Source organism: Trachurus japonicus, chromosome 19, assembly GCF_045865225.1.
Source record: "Trachurus japonicus isolate A0001 chromosome 19, Traja_1.0".
Lineage (NCBI taxonomy): Eukaryota > Metazoa > Chordata > Actinopteri > Carangiformes > Carangidae > Trachurus > Trachurus japonicus.
Genome location: NC_140925.1, coordinates 23,642,059 through 23,664,665, shown reverse-complemented (window position 1 = coordinate 23,664,665; position 22,607 = coordinate 23,642,059). Strand labels below are relative to the sequence as shown.

General features: G+C 42.1%; 2 protein-coding genes across 3 annotated transcripts; one reads left to right on the top strand and one right to left on the bottom strand.

Annotated features, from left to right (window-relative positions):
- Positions 1-1,243: 1,243 nt before the first annotated feature.
- Positions 1,244-12,752, top strand: atp2a1l (ATPase sarcoplasmic/endoplasmic reticulum Ca2+ transporting 1, like). 2 transcript variants are annotated; one of them, XM_085761313.1, is made up of 24 exons: positions 1,244-1,516; positions 2,483-2,500; positions 2,894-2,976; positions 3,982-4,086; positions 4,792-4,930; positions 5,610-5,690; positions 5,774-5,859; positions 5,971-6,268; positions 6,358-6,524; positions 6,616-6,704; positions 7,070-7,172; positions 7,278-7,409; positions 7,501-7,617; positions 7,717-7,935; positions 8,020-8,131; positions 8,758-8,981; positions 9,112-9,332; positions 9,530-9,732; positions 9,825-9,910; positions 10,013-10,146; positions 10,280-10,397; positions 10,550-10,667; positions 10,958-11,002; positions 12,422-12,752. In XM_085761313.1, exons 1-23 carry the CDS (start codon positions 1,399-1,401, stop codon positions 10,960-10,962), a joined length of 2,976 nt encoding a protein of 991 aa, XP_085617439.1. In that variant the 5' UTR covers positions 1,244-1,398; the 3' UTR covers positions 10,963-11,002; positions 12,422-12,752. The 2 variants fall into 2 exon arrangements, with proteins under 2 accessions (XP_085617439.1, XP_085617437.1); XM_085761311.1 differs by lacking the exon at positions 10,958-11,002.
- A 346-nt stretch (positions 12,753-13,098) lies between these two features.
- Positions 13,099-19,892, bottom strand: sult1st6 (sulfotransferase family 1, cytosolic sulfotransferase 6). Its single transcript, XM_085761314.1, has 7 exons — positions 19,139-19,892; positions 18,329-18,457; positions 17,021-17,118; positions 16,693-16,819; positions 14,415-14,509; positions 14,108-14,288; positions 13,099-13,446 (listed from the first exon to the last, which is right to left on the bottom strand). The coding sequence occupies exons 1-7, from the start codon at positions 19,323-19,325 to the stop codon at positions 13,334-13,336; spliced, it is 930 nt and encodes a 309-aa protein (XP_085617440.1). The 5' UTR covers positions 19,326-19,892; the 3' UTR covers positions 13,099-13,333.
- Positions 19,893-22,607: the final 2,715 nt, after the last annotated feature.

Genomic DNA, 22,607 nt, shown 5'->3' with positions numbered 1-22,607 from the left:
AAATAGTAAATCATCAGAGCTCAGCATTACACCATTCAACTTTATACAGGATATACAAGCTGTCCTAGTTTTAACCACATTAGGACTTTTTGATATATTATCAGAAATGGTTTTAAAACGTGCAAACAAGTGATCAAAATAGATTTTAGTGTAAAAATTTAAAAAAGACTTTGTTGGGTTTTTGAGCCCATGAATACAAAATAAAAATAAATCAGTCCATTCCCGTGTTAAATCATGTAAGTACTTGCTCGAGCAGTGCAACTATTTCAGTGCTCTGACTCCACCACAAGAGGCCATTGTGCCTCGCTGAATGGCAGTTTGTGGCCCGGTCGTATCGTGCATCCACTTAGGCCGTGCCGTTTCTCCTCGCTGCCTTCCCTCCCTCATAAAAAAAGAGAAATAAAACTTGATCCTCCTGTATCTGCAGCCGGGGCTTCTCCTCTGTGGTGCGATAGTATGACATGCTGGCTGTCCTCATGGCATTCCTCCCCCCGCCCCTCGCTGCCAGTGATCATTCGTCTACTACACACTCACTTTCTTCTTTTTTTTTCATTTTCATTCCCATGTCTTGCTTAACTAGGTTTATTATCAGGTGTATTATCAGGTCTGGTCATTGGCTCGGTCAGGTTTGAGATACACATGGAAACTCTGGTGAAGGTATCTCTGCAGGTCAGCGCTGGTTTCTGGTTTTAAACTTTGTGTCCAGTTGCCGAGAACTTCACATGTCAGTGTGCCGATGTGTCTGACTCTTCATGTAATACTAAATTATTTGCCTATCGTTTCCCTTCTTTTGTGTCTCACTTGTGTGTGGAGCTCACTCACTCCTGTCTCTGGCTCAGCAGAAACCAGTTGAGCCGTCAGTCAATGCTCCCCCTCCTTCCCTGGATGATCTTCTGTCTCACTCTCTCACCTTCGTCTTATTCCACTGACCATGCATGTTCCAAAAACAGATCTCATTTTCATCCACGGTACGACCCCCCCACCCCCACCCCCATCCCCCATTCCCCACCCCGGCCCATTGCACCACCACTCTTCTGCACTACCAAGCCTTGTCCCCCCAGTTCCTGTCCAAGTCCAACATCTCACCTCCCCATTGCTCCACCTCGAACCCCACCCTCACCCCCACTACTCCCACCCCCACCATGGTCTCCCATGCTGGAATTTGGAGGCGTGTGTCGGTGGGGTGTCCACCAATCCTGAGCCCTTTGGGGGTATAAAACCCTGTGCATGTTTGCACTTATTCGCTCTTTCTGTCAGTCCAGCACTCCTGAATTGGAGGGTGCCACACTTGTAGGTGAGGGTGGTAGATCAAGGGAGAATCCTGCAGAGAACAACTAAGAAGTAAAAGAGCGAGGATAGGCACGGTTAGACGGCCAATCCCTTATCTATCCAGAAAGGATGGATCAAGCACACACAAAGAATCCGGCAGAATGCCTGACCTACTTCGGGGTGAATGAGAACACCGGTCTTTCCCCCGACCAGTTCAAGAAGAACCTGGACAAGTTTGGCTTCAATGGTGAGAGACTGGGCAATGGGGATGGGGTGGGACAACGAGAAACTTCTTAACTCATAGTCAAAGAAAAATGTGATTGTTTGCATTCATAAATATTCCTCGATGTACAACGACTTGTGCTGAGATCTGCTCCTGGAGGCGTTTTCCTGACATGGAGTTTTCAGCAGATACTCGTTGAGCCGGGCCGGGTTGAGATTTTGCACGTGATGCTTTTTTAGAGAGGAGTTGCAACAGCTGGTAGAAATGCAGAGACATTGAGAAGCAGAGACTTTGAGGGCTTTGAAGGGCTATTTAAAGACAGCCAAAGAAGATGGCTGGAGAGCGAGAGAGACAGGTGATGGCTCAAGAAGCTTCCTGGGTGATATATGGGGCGGGCGTTAACAGGAGAGGTGGATAATTTTAGGCCAGGCAAAAAGGGGAGGGGCTTAGATGGCTTATGGCTAACTGATCCTGAACATGATTGCTAATCAATAACCAGTGGTTTGGTTATTGATAAGCAATCATAGGCAGTAAATGCTTTGTAATAGGGCAGTATAATTCAAAAGCAGCAAGTTTCTTATTTTCACACTGATGTTTCTGCTCTGCTGTTATTAAAACCTAATGTCTCACTCTGTTTTACAAGTTGAGTTTTGAAGTTTACAATTCAGCCAAGTTTTCATCAGGCCTTGACTGGGAGTCAAAGGAAACTGTGCCGATATCAAATAATACAATACTATGGCCATTTACATTCAGCCATTCATTTCCAGCAGTCAAATTCACCAACTGTGAATTACCTATTACATTTATTGATATTATACTTTTTTTTTTTTTTGAAAGAATCACATTTATGATTTTCTACCAAGAAGTAATAACTTTTTTGTTTTATGTTTTCTGATGAACATGAATCACTGTCACTTAACTAACCATCTTCTGTCCTGTCTTTCTGTCTCCACACTCTTCTGCCTTCTTCACCCTCGTGTCCAACTCCAGAGCTGCCCGCTGAGGAGGGTAAGTGATCTTTCTGCCACTGTCACAAAATGTGTAAATCTTCCAGACACCTTGTACCATCCAGATCCAGATGACCCCACCAACACCACTACACCCAGTTGGCCTCCCTCCACAGAAGGGGTTAATAAAAACACGCAGGCTGCAATTTGACTGTGTGCTGCCCGCGCTCTAATGAAATACCACTTGCCACTGGACGTCATCAGTCTGTCGCTTGTAACTTGTTATTATATTTGCACCATCATTATTATCACCCACATGCCACAGAGTTGAAACACATCCCTTTTCGACACAAACACACTCTCACTTGCACATTTTCTGCAATAACATTCATGTTTTGTAATTATTTGTATTATTATTATTAATAATTTGATTTGATTTCCTTGTCTCTCTCAGGTAAGAGCATCTGGGAGCTGATCATTGAGCAGTTTGAGGACCTGCTTGTCAGGATCCTGCTGCTGGCTGCCTGCATCTCTTTTGTAAGTGAACAAGAGCTAATTACATCATTAGTTTTAAACAGATTAACCCTGTCATGTTCATTTTAAAACTCAAGCAACATCAGAGTATGTAATAGTCACGAGCCTCCCTCGTCACGTGGGACCAGTTTTCTAGCCTCTCAAGTGGTTGTAATGACACTTAATTAAAATACTTATCAACAAGAATAAACTCTGGTCCCTCTTACAGTTGAGTGTATCATCTGGAAACGATTATTTAATTGCTTCTAACTTTAAAACCCACAAGGAGAGACACTCTCGCACAAACTAATCCAGTAAACAACCATACTGGAGATCACTTCTCTCCGGCCAAGTTTGTCGAGACGACTTCTTAACCCCCCTCCAAATCCCTCCACCCTGCTGTGTATTTTTGAGTACAACAACTTGAGAGGAGGGAGACGGATTGCAAAGGCTTGTCGGAGGTGTATTAATTCCTACACCCAAGCTTTCACCCCTTCGGGCAGCTGTCATGATGGCCTTAGAAGGCGAATATTGAGAAGCCAGTAAGAGACGGGAGGTCAGGAAAGTATAGGGGGGCTGAGGGGTAAGGGTTTATTTTAAGAAAGGCCCAAGCTGAGGAGAGAAACTGAATCCTTCAAGAAAGGTCAGGCCTGAGGGAAGAAACGAAGGGCCTCCGCAGAAAGAGGGTGGAACTCAGAGGGAGCAATGAGTTATGAGACATTGAGATCAAATTAATAACAATTGTATAATTATATACAGAAATATTATCAAACTATATCTGCCTATATAACTGAACTCATAAAATGTTATTACATTATTCAAATGCACTTATTAAATTATTAAATTATAAAATTATGCTAATTACATACAACTAAACTATAAGAGGATAGAATGTATCTTCTTAGTATTCATCTATTACACATCATATAAAAGGTTACAACACTGAAAATGTCCATTGAACAAACCGATGTGTGTGCATGTGTCTCAGGAACAGTGTGACTGACGTTCTCTTTCCCTCTTTGACCTCAGGTGCTGGCCTGGTTCGAGGAAGGTGAGGAGACCGTCACCGCCTTTGTGGAACCCTTTGTCATCCTTCTTATCCTCATCGCCAATGCCGTCGTCGGAGTGTGGCAGGTCAGTTGACGAGGCCCCCACCCCCTTCGCACGTTGAGCAATAAGACGTATCCATTGCAAGTACACAGGCTCCGCTTACTGCTGGGATGTCCACACAGACTTGATTGCTCAATAGGGAATACTATCACTTTTACAGCTTTCAAGGTCAAAATAGTGTGTGTGGCTGCAACCACGTGGAGCAAAACATAAATAACAAATATTTTTGGTTTAAAATACAAATATATCCAAAACTTACAGTATGTTATATGATTATTTGAAGAATATGTGATTATTATCTCCAGATATGGTGCCCATAGCAGCAGGCAATATATGGACAATATATAACACGCACTTAAGGCCCTTTTACATACCATTAATTAACTTGTACTGCTATGAGGCAAAAACACAATTGTATCATCTCAGTCCGGGGATGCAAAGTGTCACACAGTAGCCTAGATTGGAATAGTGCAGTTGACCTACTCATATGTCATCAGTAGATTGTGTATCACTGTGTAATTGGTGTGTGTAATGACTCAAAGCCTGTTAGAGGACAAGGACCAAGGACAAACTGAGTATAGTTTACATTCAGGCAAACATAAACAGGCATGTAGTGACAGCCAGTCTGCATTAGGTCTGTGCCTTTTATTTATTCACAAAGTGAGAGAGAGAGATGTGAAAATAAGATTTAACGAGTGTCTTTATGCTCTTTGTGTGTGTGCGCCACAGGAGCGTAACGCTGAAGACGCCATCGAGGCTCTGAAGGAGTACGAGCCTGAGATGGGCAAGGTTTACCGTTCTGACAGAAAGAGTGTGCAGAGGATCAAGGCCAGAGAAATCGTCCCCGGTGACATTGTGGAGGTGTCTGGTAAGTCGGTCGTCAGGGGAAACAATATCCCTGTTAGTCACAGTCCATTACGTCCAATTACAACGTAGGTGTGAAAGGAGACAACACACACAGCCACAGTGTTAAGGGAAAGACATGAATTCAGGATAGATGTGTGTTGAAGGCCGATGTGTCTTTTAAGGCGAGGAGAGCGAGGCTGCTGTGAAAACATGCTGACTGAAGGAAAACAAAATCATGAATATAAATACCCTCGCAGGCACCTGCCGCACCTCTTCTCCCCTCCCCGTTCATTTGTCAGCATACACCTGTTGCCTCTCTGCCTAGCTTCCACCCCCCACCCCCCCACCCTCATGTATGTTTCATTAGGCCACGTATGTGTCACTTTAACTTTTGCCCCATTAAGAAATCCATGGATTAGTGTAGAAATTTAGCGCGCTGTCTGAGCATTTGGCTCTTATTCTGGGAATCACTGACAGTATTATTATTAGTAGTATTATTTTTCGTGACAAGAATTGTGCCATTTGAACAACTATCACAGTCATGTGGATGTAATCCTATATGGTGAAATGATTACAGAGCTTGACCTCGCACAATAGTTCACAAGTACACAGACAACAGAAGAATGCAGAAAAATATTTATTAATTCTGAAATAAACAACAAGAATCTATTTTAAATGTCTTTTCTCTGTGATTCCCACAGTTGGTGACAAGGTCCCCGCTGACATCAGGATTGTTTCCATCAAGTCCACCACCCTGCGTGTCGACCAGTCCATCCTTACTGGTAAGCTCTCATCAAACCTCACATCTGTCATTTCATGTTTTTGGTTTTTGGTTTTGAGTCTAATTGTCTATGTTCTCTCTCAGGTGAGTCCGTCAGTGTGATCAAGCACACTGAGGCTGTTCCCGACCCCAGAGCCGTCAACCAGGACAAGAAGAACATGCTTTTCTCTGTAAGAGTCAAACATTTTCACTGTGGCAGCTGTTTCAAGCTTTTTTCCTGTTATTCCTGCAGGATTTTTTTATTTTTTTTAACCTCCCTCCTCTTTGTTTTCTCCAAAAAGGGCACCAACATCGCTGCTGGCAAGGCCATCGGTGTGGCTGTGGCCACCGGAGTGTCCACTGAGATTGGTAAGATCCGTGACCAGATGGCTGCCACCGAGCAGGAGAAGACCCCTCTGCAGGCCAAGCTGGACGAGTTCGGCGAGCAGCTGTCCAAGGTCATCACCCTGATCTGTATCGCCGTCTGGGCCATCAACATCGGCCACTTCAACGACCCCGTCCACGGTGGCTCCTGGATCCGTGGTGCCGTCTACTACTTCAAGATCGCCGTCGCTCTGGCTGTGGCTGCCATCCCCGAGGGTGAGGGGAAGGACAAAAAAAAAAGACAGCATCATGAAAGAACGACATGTGCTTCTCCTCCGCTCACAGTTTGCGTCAATGTCTCTCAGGTCTGCCCGCTGTCATCACCACCTGTCTGGCCCTGGGTACCCGCCGTATGGCCAAGAAGAACGCCATTGTCAGAAGCCTGCCCTCTGTGGAGACCCTGGGCTGCACCTCTGTCATCTGCTCCGACAAAACCGGCACCCTCACCACCAACCAGATGTGTGTGACCAAGGTGGGTTGTTGAATCAAGAAGAAAAACACACTTTGCAGACAAAGATGCACTACTTTAGCCACGATTAAAAACTGTCTTTCCTCCTCCACAGATGTTCATCATCAAGAGTGTTGACGGCGACCATGTTGACCTTGATGCCTTCGACATCTCTGGATCCAAGTACACCCCCGAGGGCGAGGTGTAAGTTGGTTTTTCATTCTGGTTTACCATTGTTTATTATATCCAATGTCCAATCCAATCTAGCACATTTCCAAAACATAAAAGTTTGCCAAAGTGCTGCACAGTGATTTACATACAAGACATAGAGCACAAAATGGTTAAGAAAAACACAATGACAATGAAAAATAAGGATAAAAGAAACAATTTAAAGAAGAATTAAAGGAATAAATAAATAAGAAAGAGCCATAAAAGAACAGACAGATTAAAAATACAATAAAATGAGAATAAAAAGCCAGAGCCACCACAGAAAATGTTCCATCACCTCATGTTTTTAGTCTACATCGGCTGACCTCACGTATTTCTAATTTCCATCTTCTCTCCTTCAGTTCCCAGGGTGGTGCCAAGACCAACTGCAGCGCATACGATGGCCTTGTTGAGCTGTCCACCATCTGCGCCCTGTGCAACGACTCCTCTCTCGACTACAACGAGGTAAAGTCACAAAGACTTTTCTGTTCTGCGTTTTGCTGCAGCGATAGCTCATAATGACCCTGTGTGGATTAACCAACTCTGTGCATCGCCCTCCTTTTCCCACAGTCCAAGAAGATCTATGAGAAGGTCGGTGAGGCCACTGAGACCGCCCTGTGCTGCCTGGTTGAGAAGATGAACGTGTTCAACAGCAACGTGAAGAACCTGTCCAAAATTGAGAGAGCCAACGCCTGCTGTGCCGTAAGTTTCCTTAGAGTTTCCTGAAGTTCAGACCGTTGCCAGGTGACTAAGCATTTCACAAAAACCTTCTTCTTTCTGTATCTTTCAACAGGTGATCAAGCAGCTCATGAAGAAGAACTTCACCCTGGAGTTCTCCCGTGACAGGAAGTCCATGTCCGTGTACTGCACTCCCGGCAAGGGCGACGGTGGCGCCAAGATGTTCGTGAAGGTGGGTCTGGGCTCTCTTCCCTCTCGGACACCTTGCGCTCTTTGATCGCGCTGCTTTTCGCGCCAAACATTAAACAACCGCCTCCTGTTTCCTCTGCAGGGCGCCCCCGAGGGTGTGATTGAGAGGTGCTCATACGTGCGTGTTGGCACCAGCCGCGTTCCCCTGACCGGCGCCATCAAGGAGAAGATCATGGCCGTCATCAGGGACTGGGGTACCGGCCGTGACACCCTCCGTTGCCTGGCCCTGGCCACCTGCGACAGCCCCCTGAGACCCGAGGAGATGAACCTGGAGGACTCCACCAAGTTCGCCAATTACGAGGTGAGAAGGCAACATGTTGTACGGACTAGATAACAGGCTGCGTGGATACAACTACTGACCACATGTGGAAATGTTCCTCCTCAGACTGACCTGACCTTCGTTGGCTGCGTGGGTATGCTGGATCCCCCCCGTAAGGAGGTCACTGGCTCCATTGTGCTGTGCAGAGAGGCTGGAATCCGTGTTATCATGATCACCGGTTAGTAACAACGGTTGGATAAATCACCAATAGTAGAACGTAGGGATGTCACGATTAAAGATTTTCTTGGTAGAGAAATAATCACGGTGTTACGATTATCACGATTATTATGCATCAATACATTTCACAACACTATGAATGTGTAAAATCAAATATAGTCAAAATATAATTACATTACTAATCTCTTAATATAGGACCAGTTATTAATCCCCCAGGGGAAGTGTTTGAAATATTTAAGTCATTATTTGTCCTCTATACCAAATGTTTAAGTTTATTTTAATCATTTTTTAAAATTACAAATGACACACGAACATTTAAATTCCCACCAATTCTGTGTTACATTAGAGAAATGGACCAGTATCTGTGCAGCTTCCTTTACTTTGGTGCACATCTGCCGATATGGTTCCGACATAATCTTTTTCGGAAAGTGACAGTATTTAGGAATCTTTACGATCATTTAATTGTGGCGTTTAATACCGCGATTAATTGTGAAAACAAGTAATCGTGACATCCCTAGTAGAACGTTATAATTACACTAGTACCAATATCAAGGCATGGGTGTTTTGTTTTACACCTCGAAAACGCTGTATTGACTCCGTGCCATGTTCTCTCTGTCTGCTCTTCAGGTGACAACAAGGGAACCGCCATCGCTATCTGCCGTCGTATTGGCATCTTCACCGAGGATGAGGATGTTTCTGGCAAGGCCTACACCGGACGTGAGTTTGACGACCTGCCCTCCCACGAGCAGCCCGAGGCTGTGGTCAGAGCTTGCTGCTTCGCCCGTGTGGAGCCATCCCACAAGTCCAAGATCGTTGAGTTCCTGCAGGGTCATGATGACATTACTGCCATGGTAAGAGCGCACCAGGACCAGATCCTGAGTAGCTGTATCACATCTGTTCTGTTATTGTTTTGCGTCGGGATGCGCAGCTCGTGGAAGTTAACAGCGATAACTTGTGCTTTTCCTCTCCTCCCCAACTCAGACCGGTGATGGTGTGAACGATGCCCCTGCCCTGAAGAAGGCCGAGATCGGCATCGCCATGGGCTCTGGCACTGCCGTTGCCAAGTCTGCCTCTGAGATGGTCCTGGCTGACGACAACTTCTCTTCCATTGTGGCTGCTGTTGAGGAGGGCAGAGCTATCTACAACAACATGAAGCAGTTCATCCGCTACCTCATCTCCTCCAACGTCGGTGAGGTCGTCTGGTGAGTGGCCTGAACGACGCACTCTGTCCACTTTTCTCCATCTCTCTCTGTTTTTTTTGTTTGTTTAACTATTATTATTATTATCTCTGTTAATGTTATTATTATCATCTCTTCTCTTGCTTGTTTTTGCCTCTTTCTCACATGAAATCTCTCACCACTCTCTCTGGCTAACCTCTCCCTCCCCTTCTCTCTCTCAGTATCTTCCTGACCGCTGCCCTGGGTCTGCCCGAGGCTCTGATCCCCGTCCAGCTGCTGTGGGTCAACCTGGTCACTGATGGTCTGCCCGCCACTGCTCTGGGCTTCAACCCCCCTGATCTGGACATCATGGGCAAGCCCCCACGTTCCCCCAAGGAGCCCCTGATCTCTGGCTGGCTGTTCTTCAGATACATGGCTATTGGCGGTAAGCAGGACTGTGGACAATGTGCTGTGTGCACCGAGTTGAGACGCGTCGGAGCGTTCCCCTGCATTGACGCTGTCGCCTTTCTCCAACAGGATACGTCGGTGCCGCTACCGTCGGTGGTGCTGCCTGGTGGTTCCTGTACGATCCCACCGGCCCCGGTGTCACCTACCACCAGCTGGTCAGTAACTCCCCTCTCTTCTGTGTTGCCTTCTACAAACACTCATCTTTAGATAAGCTTGATAACCTGATATTAAAACTTTTATACCTTTCTTCTGTGCAGTCCCACTTCATGCAGTGCCACGATGCCAACGAGGACTTCACCGGCGTCGAGTGCGAGATCTTTGAGGCTTCCCCTCCCATGACCATGGCCCTGTCTGTGTTGGTCACCATTGAGATGTGCAACGCTCTCAACAGGTAATACACTGTGTTTACACTGTGTATACAATGTATATGAATACTTTATGTATGTTCCGTAACGACAATACACAGGACAGTGCTGCACACCACAGATATTAATTAATCTCAACATTTCTGTCTCTTTTTCCAGCTTGTCTGAGAACCAGTCTCTGGTCCGCATGCCCCCATGGAGCAACCTTTGGCTGGCTGCCGCCATGACCCTCTCCATGTCTCTCCACTTCATGATCATCTATGTTGACCCACTGCCCGTAAGTCAGGCCTCCATGCTCTTCTCTCTCTTTTTTTTTTATTGGATTGAAGAGCTGTGTGAGGAAATCTCACACTTTTAAGTATTATACTGAAGTATTGTTGGAGTTGCAGTGTGCCATAAGTAAACACTCACTCCTTTCTTGCCCCACAGATGATCTTCAAGTTGACCCATCTGAGCGTTGAGCAGTGGATGATGGTGCTGAAGCTTTCCTTCCCCGTCATCCTCATTGATGAGGTGCTGAAGTTCTTCGCCCGTAACTACGTTGAGAGTAAGTATCTCACATTTGCGTACAGTCACTCTAACACATAGCACTGTATAAACCTTATTTCCTCATTTTATTTCTCCTTCATGATTAATTGATTAATACCTATCGTCATTTATTGATTTTAACAAACTGTAATCCTTCATTTTACTATAATTCTATTTTACTACCTCATCCCTCCATCTGTCTACCACCCCATCATATATTTAATAATGCCTGTTTTCTTCTGTCTGACCTTTCTCATCATCCTCTCTCCATTCCTCATTAACTCACTTAACCCTTTTTCTGATTTCCAGAGTAAATTCAGTCAACCCACCATCATTAGCCTGTAACTAAACCAGGTATTCCCACAGCTTGCACTGCTTTCAGCTGTCACTGTGTAGGCTGTTGCTCTGTCGCATATGTTAGTGCTGCTCTGATGCAGATCTGTGCTCAGCAATGATGGAAGTAATGGAGTTAAAATAAACAGCATTACTAACGGTGCTACTTTTTTTCAGTAATCAAAAACGTTACTGTTCCCCCCGTTAAAACACTGTTACCGTTACAGACAGTAAGATGCAAGAAGACTCAAGAAGTAGACTACCGTCAGAAAATAATACACCAGTTTAGAGAGGAACTATGCAAGTCTGGTCTCTTATCTCTGTGTTGCTCACCCTCCGCCTGGCCACAGGCATTTATTGACAACGAAAAATCAATACATGGAGCTGTGGATAACGTAACTATCATAAACAAAAGATTGAGGGTTATGGAGCGCGTTCCGTCTAAGTAATTTAACAAAAAGTAACGCAATAGTTACTTTTCCTGGTTAATTACTTTTATCATGCAGTAACGCCGTTACTAACGCAGACTTTTTGGGGAAAGTAACTAAAACTAGGCCTAATTACCTTTTAAAAGTAACGTGCCCAACACTGGTGCTCAGTGGTGTCTACGATCAGATCTGTGTTGTTGCCGAACTCTGGGGGTCTCCCTTACGATGCTGCGACTTTACTGGAAAGTCAAGGAATCACGTGGTCTGGCCAGTGAGTGGGGAGACCCCTGTGACGCTTTCTGTACCTGATGTCCTCCTCTCAGCTCTCTGTTCATTGTCACTTCTCCTGTCGTACTGGCTCACTAGGTGCCTCAGCAACCTCTGAGTTGCTGCTGTCAGCATCAGCATCACAGTGTCTCTGTTATTGTGTTTCTGTCTGCGTTCTGGTAGATTGAATTGAGTCAATGTGTCACAAAACTCTTTGGTAACAATTAATTTTAATCCTCCAATTTAGAATCGCATATAAAAATGTAATAAGGTTAATGAGACATTATAATGCAGGTATTAGCTGCTAAAAACTCTTATTCAGAGTTTATTGATGTAATTATAATTAGATTTGACTAAAATCTGTTATTGGGCACTGACATGAGCAGATAATGATGAACAATTTCATATGACAGAATTTTTATTATACAGAATATGTCTTAATTAGAGAAGAAATAATACTTAACATTAATTAATAAATACTTATATATCAACTAATGTTTCAAGTATATATTAAAATAAATTGTAACCAACCTCCATGTGTAAGACCCTCATTCAGAAATAAAGAAAAAGAAAACCAAAGGTTCCCATTGGGATTAGTTCTCTTCTGAGGGATTTTTCTTATGCTTTGTCTTGATAATGTTCATGTTTGTCCAAAAGTTAGTTTATGTGTCGTTCTGTTTAATTGTCATGTGTCAAGTGTCCACACATCCTTTCCCTCTGTGATTTGTCTATTTTCACTCCACAGCAGGTGTCGAGATTCGTAAATAGAGATGTAGAAGAGGAGGATCTTAAGGGTTGGAGATGAAGAGGCGAAGAAGAGAGAGGAAGATCTCAACCAAAGAGGGGAGCCATAGTGAGCCAACCAATAGAAGAGAGAGGAGAAAACACAGGAAAATGTACAAAAAAAAAAAATACAATAAAACATGTCAAAAAATCTACATAAAAATAGCCTCTACATATGGAAGGATACTGAATTAAAATGAAGGCAGACAACCCTGCTGATAAAGTATTCAAATATTTAAGATTTTATTCTAAGAAATAAAGTATGTATTAAAAGTGATTTTTTGTTAAACTTGGATTTTCTCAATTGTCGCGTTTTTGTGTCCTCTGTCCATTTTCATATGATTGACTTTCCAGCTCATTACTTTTATTCTAGTCTTTGTCGCTCGTGTCTGGTGCAGCCTCCCTGCTTTGGCTGGGCTCTGTACAGTGTGGTGTACGGTTGCAAAATGACTTCATATGGGCAGAAAAAAAACACATGCCTCCAGCTGCCAGCACACTCTATAGGCTTCATGCAGTCGGGGGACTCTTGGAGGTCTCATGACATAAAATGGGCATGTCCACTCAGTCACAACACTTTTGGTCTTATATATTGTTTACGTGATAAGTTGCAATAAAGTGATGATTACAAACTCATGTACATGAATTGTGGAGCACATCTTTATTGATCCTTGCCACATAGATTCACATGACTTTCTTCTGTATCTGCACATTATGAGGTTCAGTGATTATGGTGTTTATAACATGGAGACTTGAGAAGTGAGTCAAACATTTTGCTTCTTAGTCGTTGGTTTTGGTTTTTCGGCCCGCTGAGAGCTGCACAATGCTACTGCCATCGGTCTTTGGTCTGCAGAGCTGCGTCCACTTGTAAAATCCTTTAGATGAGGGTCCTGAATGGTATGTTGACGTCCTTCATCTGCTGTTCATAATCTTCATCAAACACCTTTGATTGCTCGGCTGTGAAATGGTTTGTCCAATCACCCACTTCGCCTGAAAGAAGAAACAAAGAATGGATGGTAATTTAATCTATATGAATAAACGGTATATTCAGGAAAAACTAAAGAAAATTGCACATCACTTCGCCTAAAACATTAGGGCTTAAAGATTATTTTCCTGATCCATTAATTCCCCCATTTTTTCCACAATTATTTGATCACTGTTTAGAGAATGTCAGAAAACACTGACATTTTCCAAATAACCAGAGTTGATTATTATTATGATTTCAAATGGTCAAATTAACACATTATAGGACACAACAAATCAGAACTTTTGAGTGTGAAAACAGCATTGGGGCATTTTTGCATGAAACCCCACACAAAGAAATGATTATCACAGCAATTTAAAAGGAGTTTTATATCACTAAATTAATTAAATTAACTATTCTGTTTGAAATATATTGATTATAAAGTAAAAAACAAACAACTAAACAAGCAAAGGCAAAGCATACATAGACCACTAGAGGGCACCATTAGACTGGTTGAGTAATGAGTCCAAGAAGTCTTTGGTGTTTGTTTATGTTGACAGGGAGGTTGGTGTAACTGCATTACATTATTACATTTTCATTTTATTGTATTCAGTTTGCCTCTCCTGCTTTTAATTCTCTTTAAAGCGTCTCTTGTTTCAGGATGAGACTGAGAGCAGACTGCTGTACCTTTTCTCATGAAGGGAGAGATGGTCTGATCAAATACAGGCGCTGGGATACAGGAGTAATTGGCCATGGGGTTCTCCTTCATGTTCTTAAAGGAGGTGAGCTCCACAATCTGACCGATGACCTCATCAGAGACCGACAAGTCCAGGTACCTCATGATGCGCTCCACTTCACGCCGAGGATTCTGGGGGAGAAACATGATGAGAGAAGTATGTTATTTCTTTGTTTTGGAGGCTGTAGCCATAGTATAGCATGAAGGAGGTATATAATAAATATAGCATGCTTTGGTCATTCTGGGTCCATATATTACCTCTTTCATGTCCTCATAGAAGAGGTAAAGGATGTTTCTCTTCTCTCTCTCTGCCCAGTATCCTTTCACATGGTCATACCAGGAGCCCCATGACACTGCACAAACCACATGATTCATGAAAATGTTTCCCCCACTTCAATTTAGATTCACCACAACTATGACAATTAGCCCAGTTATATGGGCTACATTAGATACATTCTGACATTGATGTTAAAGTTGTTTAAAGTGAATGTCAATGAATATTGTATTTAGGTTTGTAGATGAGTTATAAATCAATTATGATCTGGTTGCCAGATTGTGAAAAGGCCCTTCACTGATGTTTATCCTCCCCAGCATAACATTTACTACACCCTAAAATATTTTATTTATGAATTTTCAATATACTAATTAAGCAGGACAAGAGACAAACTGTGACATATTAGGGGAAAAAAGCATAGCATTTGTTCAACAACAAATACACATTGACAAGTGGACAGAAGAGAAAAATGGCCCCGCTCAGAAACAGTATATACATTGACATAGAGAACATACCAGGTATTACATAAAAATCAAAAACATGAAGTTACGTTGACAGAGATGAATGTGAGTGAAGTATTACTTTTAGGTCATTCTTGACAGATATAGAAGAAATGGTTGCCACATCCTATCAAAGGTTGCAGAGCTGAGAGAGACATTGTGTTAGATCCTTTCCATGTAGCTGACTGGTGATTTCTGAAAGCCAGGCCTTAAAGGAAGGCGCCTCATCATCACTTTTCCAATGAGATAAGATGTTCCTTTTTGCAATGACCATTCCATATTGTATAGTTTTACGCATGATCTGATATCACCAAGTAATTAACAGCCCAGGAGCGCTGTTATAACCAACCGGTTAGGTTTTGGTTAGGGTTAGTCCTGGGCTGTTGTTTACTTGGTGTTATCAGATCGTGCATAGTTTTACGGTGCAAATTGGTGAGCATAAAAAGATGTCGAGAGCCACCCAGAATTGCGGTGAGTGGATCTGGAGAGATATTACAGTTATATACCTCAGAAAAGCATTTGAAAATATCAGACCAAAACTGATTTAATCTGGGACAAAACCAAAATCGGTGGCCCAGGGCCTCAGCTGAATTGCATTTTGAGCAGATTGGGGATATAGAAGGGTAGAAAGAGTAAAGTTTAGAACAAGAGTTGGTGTAGCCTGTGGATAACTTTAAACTGAATAAATTGGTGTCTTGAATTTATCGAGCAGCTGTGAATATCACCAAGATAAGTTTCCCATATCATTGTCACTTATTGACAGAGCTAAGTCTTTTTCCCAAGCTTCTTCTCTAAGTCTTGGGATGAAGTCGGATTAAGTAAAGTAAAAAGGTCAACAAATCGTGAAATAAGTCTCTTAGAGTCAGGGGAACAGTTTAGAAGAGTATAGAGTTCAATGGGAGCTGGCAATGACTGAAAGTGAGGAATGTTTTTACGGACAAAATCTCTAACCTGCAGCTAACGGAAGAAATGTGTATCTGACAGATGAGTAAAGGTATAAAGTCTTATTGAGATAAAGGTCCCCAATGTTGGCGAGATACAATGTGCTTTGAAACCCTACACGAAGGGTAAAATGAATGAATCTTTTAAAGGATTTGGGCAAAAAAACTATGTGTTCTGGAGGTAGAGGAATCTGGGAAGAGTTACCATTTTAATTGCATTGATGCGACCTATCAGAGATAATGGTAACAGTCTCCAGGATTCAATATTCGATTTTAACTTATCGATCATGTCCAGGAAATCAGAGCATTTACCGGTACTTCTTTATGAATTCATGGATTAGACTTCATGGTTAGAACTTCAATGAGCGATAAGTGTTTTTTCTTTTTAGTCAGTTTGATCTTGTCGGTACACAGACGAGTATGGGCTCATAAGGAAAATGTGTGGTTCTTTATCTGCTCCTGTATGATCATTATATCATAATGATAGCTTATTAAGTGGTTAATGAACAGGTCATATCAGTGTCTCAACAGGGAGTGGATATAAACCAATCACACAAAGGGGTTGTCACCTATCCAAAAAAAAAAAAATGCATCTGTGAAAGTGAGATAGCTGCTTGTTTATGAATGGTCAGGAAATAAAAACAAATCACAACACAGTTGAAATTTGTAAATCTGAAGTGACATATTTTTTTCTGATTAACCACACATAGCCTATTGGTCTGGAGGTACATTCTTGGCCAGTTACAGGCTTTGTGCAAACAGAAATAACTGGTTTGATTCAAGGTAAAATGACACTGAGGAATGTGAATTAATCTACTTACACTCCCCTTGCATGAACTTGTTGATGTAGCCCTCCCAGGGCCCCGGTTCAGGCTGGGTCAGATTCATACAGTCGAAGTAGTAGTAGCTCACCAGGTTATCTTTGGCATTGCGAGCCACGTAGATAGCCTTCGAACAAGAACAGCAGGGACGGATACAAAGGGATTTATGACATTGATAACAGGTGTTTGATAAGTTTGTATTGTTAACCTCTTGTCCCATTTATGCACATTGTTTCAGGAACTTTTCACCCCATCAACATGCACCTGCGGCTGCCCAACCCAAAACAATAAAAATTCCCTGCAGGATGTGTCTGATATCAAGTCTTACTTTGCACTTGTTTTCCCAAAACCCCAGAGGCACCAACTGAAAAGGAAGATGTGTTTTGATAAGTCTTGGGGGGTCCATTTTCTCCAGAAGATCAAGACCTGAGACATGAATTTCAGGAAATGGATACAGAACATGTGAAAGAGTTTAAACACACTTTGCAATTTTCGAGCCGACTTTCAGTTAGGCTATGTTTTAACTGAGAGTGAAAATCCAGAACGAGCCAAACAGTAAATTGTGCTGCAGTTTCAGTGGTTCAGTTATTGAGCAGTGTGAAAAACAAAAAACAAAAGATGTTCAGAAGTCTGGTTAAAGGTGCATGTTAAGAAATCACATCTTATCATAGTATGATAATTCAAAACCAAGAAAATGTTTAGACTTGACCTGCCATACACTCTGCAGCCTCAAGGAGCTTTTTTTTTGCCTCTTTTAACTCATTGTTTTGCTTCATGATTGTTTTCTTTGGTTACATTTTCAGTAAGCAATATATTGATAAACAAACATAAATTGCCCTTAATGCCAGGAGTTGAATAGGAAGTTTGATATCACTCATTTGCCTATTAGGCTTCATTTGATTCCTCAGGCTGCAGCCTGTAGGAGGTTAGCTTAGCTGAAGTTATGTTTTGTAAAAATGTTCAACTTCTAAACAAAATGTATAGGAAAGACTAGTGACTAATAGCTCACTCAAGTAGCAAGGTAAACCTCATGCAGGAAAATGGTGGAAACGGTGAATGCAAATTAGCAATAGCAAATGTTTAAGACTTTTTTCTGCCTCCTTGTTGCCAAAAAGAGCTTTTAAATGACAAGAATGATGACACAATTTGGTGTAACATTGTAGGCCTAGTGCTTTAAGTGAGCTGGGAACACTGATGCAGAAAGTTTGGTTACACAAAAACCCAACTTCATTGATTTAGTTATGGTAGGCTACTTCTTTCTTTAAAGCCACAAGCAAAAAAAAAAAAAAGTTTGCCAGTGGGGGAGCCTAGGCACTGATGGAAATGTTTATGGGTTAATAGCTCATTGACCCTGATTAAAACGGAAGCAACAAGCGGTTATGAAAACATTCCTCTAGGACTTGGATTTGTGAGTTCTGACATGGCACCGACATAGTTGGAAAACTCATTTGAATTAAGCTAGACACAAAGTGGAGCTACTTGAGTTATTTTGGACAGAGGGTGCAAAGGGAAACAGTCCAACTCCCAGTCTGAATCACATAGAACCACATTCATTACCTAAATGAAGGAGGTTTTGCATAATTAAAATGTGTAAATACAATCACACAAATGCAGCCGTAAGCACATAAAGACACACCTGAGGGGATGGGTGGGGGGGAGCAGATCTCCAGGAAAGGACTGCGTACAGGCGTTGGGGCTCGTTTGCAAGCCTCAGCATCTCCATTGTGAAGAAGCAGGTCTATTATCTCCTGGGTCCACGTGGTCCCTTATGTCCAAAATCATTAAAACAAAACATCACATAGCTTAAAGCATGTCTCATCTCACCGTTTAAAAGAAAAAACTTATGACACAGCCACAACAAACCGCAGACCATACGGAGGGTATTTCTTCCTTTCATTTTTCAGTCGTTATTCCTCATCAGACAGGTTGTTTTTTGTGTTACAATCCAACACACATTACTGCTTGTCTTGGTGTCTGCATTTGGTCCTCTTTGTCATTTTCTTTACTAAATAACAGGTTTATCTTATTCTCTGTTGTGTTATACAAGCTTTATTTCAGTGCCTGAGGAGGATTGTGGAACTATAATAGGTATTATAGCCTACTATATCATTGGATTATTGTTACCGCTGAATAATATGAAAACATTTATTTATTGATCAAGGAAGAGCTAATTTGACCTCAAGGCCGAAACAAAACATTGTATGTTAATAGATTTTCACACAGACACTAGAGTTAAAAGTCAAGCTGTGAATAAATGTAAAAAAAAAAATACAAGTAGTACCTGATATCTGTACTTGATTATGTGCTTTATCATCATCACTGGTGACATCTCACAGAACTTTCTTGAAAACACGTCTATGACATTAAAAAATGTGCTGTCCAGAGCTGATTGCTCACTTCAGAGACTGACTGTCTAAGCAACATCTGGCAGCAGCTGTCGGAGTACCTGCTTTGGGGTAGGTGGCGATGAGGATGTCTGAGGGGTCTGGACGGAAAGCCCAGATGGAGTCCCAGTTTTTGGCGATGTAGCTCATGAGAGGAACTCCTCTGATCGGGATGAGAGGGAAGCGAGTGATGGAAGTGCTGGCCTTCTGGATGGCTTCGCTGAAGGAAATGTCCTCCTCCTCTGCCATGTCTGACACTGTCAAAAGTTGTTTTCAAGGAAAATCGAAAAGCAGTAGTAGTAGCTGAAATCCGACTGTTAGAGTTCCTGGAGCGAGGTCAGTGCTGTGGCTTCCTCTGTGAGATCCTCTCTCAGCTGGCTTTTGGTCCTTTGTCAGACACTCACGGCTGACTTGCTTTCGTGCACCATAAAAATTCCAGCTGTCTGCAAACGTCCCCCTATCTGATTGTGAGGCTTCACAATCACTCTGTATGAATTACTCTGTCATTATCTTTTACCCTGTGTCCTGCTGCTGGTCAGAGATGTTTGGGTTCTGTCTCCTCTTGATTTCCTCTGGTTTTCAGCCCTAAGATCCCCTCCAAACATCTGAATCTGAATCCAAAGGCACGGATCTGTCAGTAGGGCTCTCTCCAAAAACAACAACAACAGTCTGTCCTCAGCTCCCTGCAGCTAAGTGCCTGCAGTCACTTTAAAATGTGTTTCTTGCTGCTTTCCTCCTCTTTCTATCTTTGTAACCTGACTGTCTGAGTGCTGGTACCTGTGATCACTGAAACTTGCAAAGGCAGAGACCTACACTAAAGTGCCCTTATGTAACATTCCCAGTTACGTATGAATTCCACCCCTGTTCACAATACTATCTTAACCACTTCCCCCTGTAATTTGAGGAAGGGCGGTCTTTGAAAAGGCTCTCCACACCACAGAGGCAAACTATGGTCACACACAGTGAGAGTACAAAGGAGAAGAATTGCACAGTTTTATCTGACAGTTCAACAAATTACTATGTTCCCTCCGTGTTATTTCACTCGCAGCACTTGCAATTTCATGTTCTTTCACCAAAAGCAAGAGAGAAAAGTAATAGTTGTCACAGTGAGCGCTTTGAATTGTGTCAATACTCAGTACGGTAAAAATCAATGCAGCCAGAGTAGTCACACTCTCCTCAGCTGAAAATGCACCTTTGGACCCAAACTTTTAAGATCAATCACATGATAACCTTAAAACTGTAAAAGATCTGCTTGACAAAGGTCTGTTGGCATTGCCATCTCCTCTTTGTATAGAAGTGTGGGTGCTATATGCTCAGTTTTAGCCACAAGGACTTGTTTAACATTTACATTCCAGGATTTCCACACTTAATTTCCTGGCCCACTGTTTTTAGTGAAAACAAACCCACCTCAGCAGTCTCCTGAGACATCCCACAAAGGACAAAGAGTACAGACACTCACAGGCGTAAATGCAAAACTTACAGAAAACTTTGGTAAAATGATTCATGGTCTTCATGAATCATTTTACTAAAGTTTTACTAAACCAGCTTTTGTTCATTTCTGGGGATTTTGGGGATGAAAAGAGTGAAAACACACACACAAAAACACTCTCTTTAGGGGAGCATAAAGAACAAAAGCATAATTTCCCATCACGCAACATTTCCTTTGGATTAGATAAAGGCTCCAGAGAGTCTCCGTGTGGGGGCTGCAGAGACAATCAGTCCACACAGAGCTGTGAGAGAAGAGGAAATATTCAGTCTGAGAGACGAGGAGGGACGAAATGAAAACACACACAGTGATGTTTGTAGAGGGATAATAATGATATCATGAAAAGGAAGGGTTTTCTTCACTGAAATAAAGCTCTTGCCTTCATATTTTTGTAAATTCCTCACACACTGTAAATACCATGAATTGTGTATCAACATTATAATCTAAGAAAGTGCCACTGAAATCATAAATACAGTTTCATTAGGCTATTGTAACTTACATAAAGGGAGAGCTATGTATAACTATTTATGTCATAATAATCTTAATTTATAGTTCCTTATACCCATTTTTACCCAAATGTTTTTGTAATTTAGTTTTCTATTAGTTTGCAGGATGTTTACTTGACCTCAGTTTAAGTCAAAGGTCCTTAATTTGAAATATTTTCTCTAGTTTCCAATTTTTGTATTTAAAAAAAGAAAAGAAATTGGAATTATTTGTAAATTATTCATATACTCAGCCTCTTACAAGTGTCAGGGAGATGTTGCAGTGAATCTGAATATAGGCTATTCACACTAAAACCCTTTGACATCAACAGTTCAAGGGCTCAATCAGTCTAAGCACAAAAGGTTTTTCTCTCATGTGGGCTCTCTTTTGCAGCTCCAACAGTGACAGTAAGTATTTATGGAAAGAAAATGGCAGTCAAATAAGACCCATTAATAAAACAACAGCATGGAAGCATTAAAGATTAAGACAGAGAGTTATAGTGACTGAAGCAGAGATCAGGGCTGTGTCATCTCCACAGTGTCTCCACAGTCACAGTGGAGTTACACTGTTTCACAGTTAATGTTACTTCACATCTCTGTGTGAAAATTGCATTGTGTAGCCTATCTTCTGTATGTGGAGGTAGGAGGGCTGGTAGTAATGGTATTTTCTAATTATGTTTCCATGCTTCTTATTGTACACATCAAGGTCAGTTTATTTAAGCAATATATCACAACAGGCCGTGGTATATGCTCATTATACCGCGGCTAAGGGGCGTTCTTTTGCCTGATGCGAAGAACGAAACCTTTCCATTTTATAACTGACATTATACAACGGAAAGGCTTAATGAGCATACACTGCCTGGCATGATATAGGGCCTATTGCTTAAGTAAGGAGTAGCCTAGTCTTCTGTCATGGCCAGTACTAGTCACACAGAGCTTTGTCAAGCCTGAGGAAGTCCTGAGTCAACCAACCTTCAGATAACTTTGCAAGAACTTGGATTACCATCTATGCAATGTGTCTATACAAATCTTCTAAAACATGTGTCTTATAGCAACATGAGATGTGTGGGCCACCCTTGAATTTTAAGTTGTCAGAAATTCAGTCTTAATTTCACAAATAGATAAAAACAAGCAGGATACACACAGTCTAATAGATTTGGGCCAAGTTGTCTAAATAAAAAAAGGTGACAGCATATTGATTGAAATAGGATTAACTTCATAAATTAGTATTTTAAAAACCCAAGAACACAACCCAGATATGAAGGAACATTTGGTTTATCTTCACTCTCGCAGCCACGCAGGGTGCAGCTAATCTTGTCATGGCCACTGAGGCGTATAAAGCATTTCATGAGGGAAAACAGAAAATCCAAGAAATATACTTCAGTCAGATTATCTTGGATTCAAGTACTTCTGTTCAAACAGTGGATACTGCACGTCATAACTGTAAAATACACACAGTAATTTGCATTTTTCCCCGCTGCCACCACAACATGATTAAAATGCCCCTGAAAAATCTAGAAACATCACACCAGACCTTTCAATTTACAATATAATCAGGACATA

Coding starts and splice junctions, on each gene's coding strand:
- atp2a1l (XM_085761311.1), top strand. CDS start 1,399: ATGGATCAAGCACACACAAAGAATCCGGCAGAATGCCTGACCTACTTC. Junction 5,860..5,970: donor AGAAGAACATGCTTTTCTCT/GTAAGAGTCAAA, acceptor TTCTCCAAAAAG/GGCACCAACATCGCTGCTGG. Junction 8,982..9,111: donor ATGATGACATTACTGCCATG/GTAAGAGCGCAC, acceptor TCCCCAACTCAG/ACCGGTGATGGTGTGAACGA.
- sult1st6 (XM_085761314.1), bottom strand. CDS start 19,325: ATGGCAGAGGAGGAGGACATTTCCTTCAGCGAAGCCATCCAGAAGGCC. Junction 16,820..17,020: donor TTTGGGAAAACAAGTGCAAA/GTAAGACTTGAT, acceptor TCTTGTTCGAAG/GCTATCTACGTGGCTCGCAA. Junction 14,510..16,692: donor CAAGTTCATGCAAGGGGAGT/GTAAGTAGATTA, acceptor TGGTTTGTGCAG/TGTCATGGGGCTCCTGGTAT.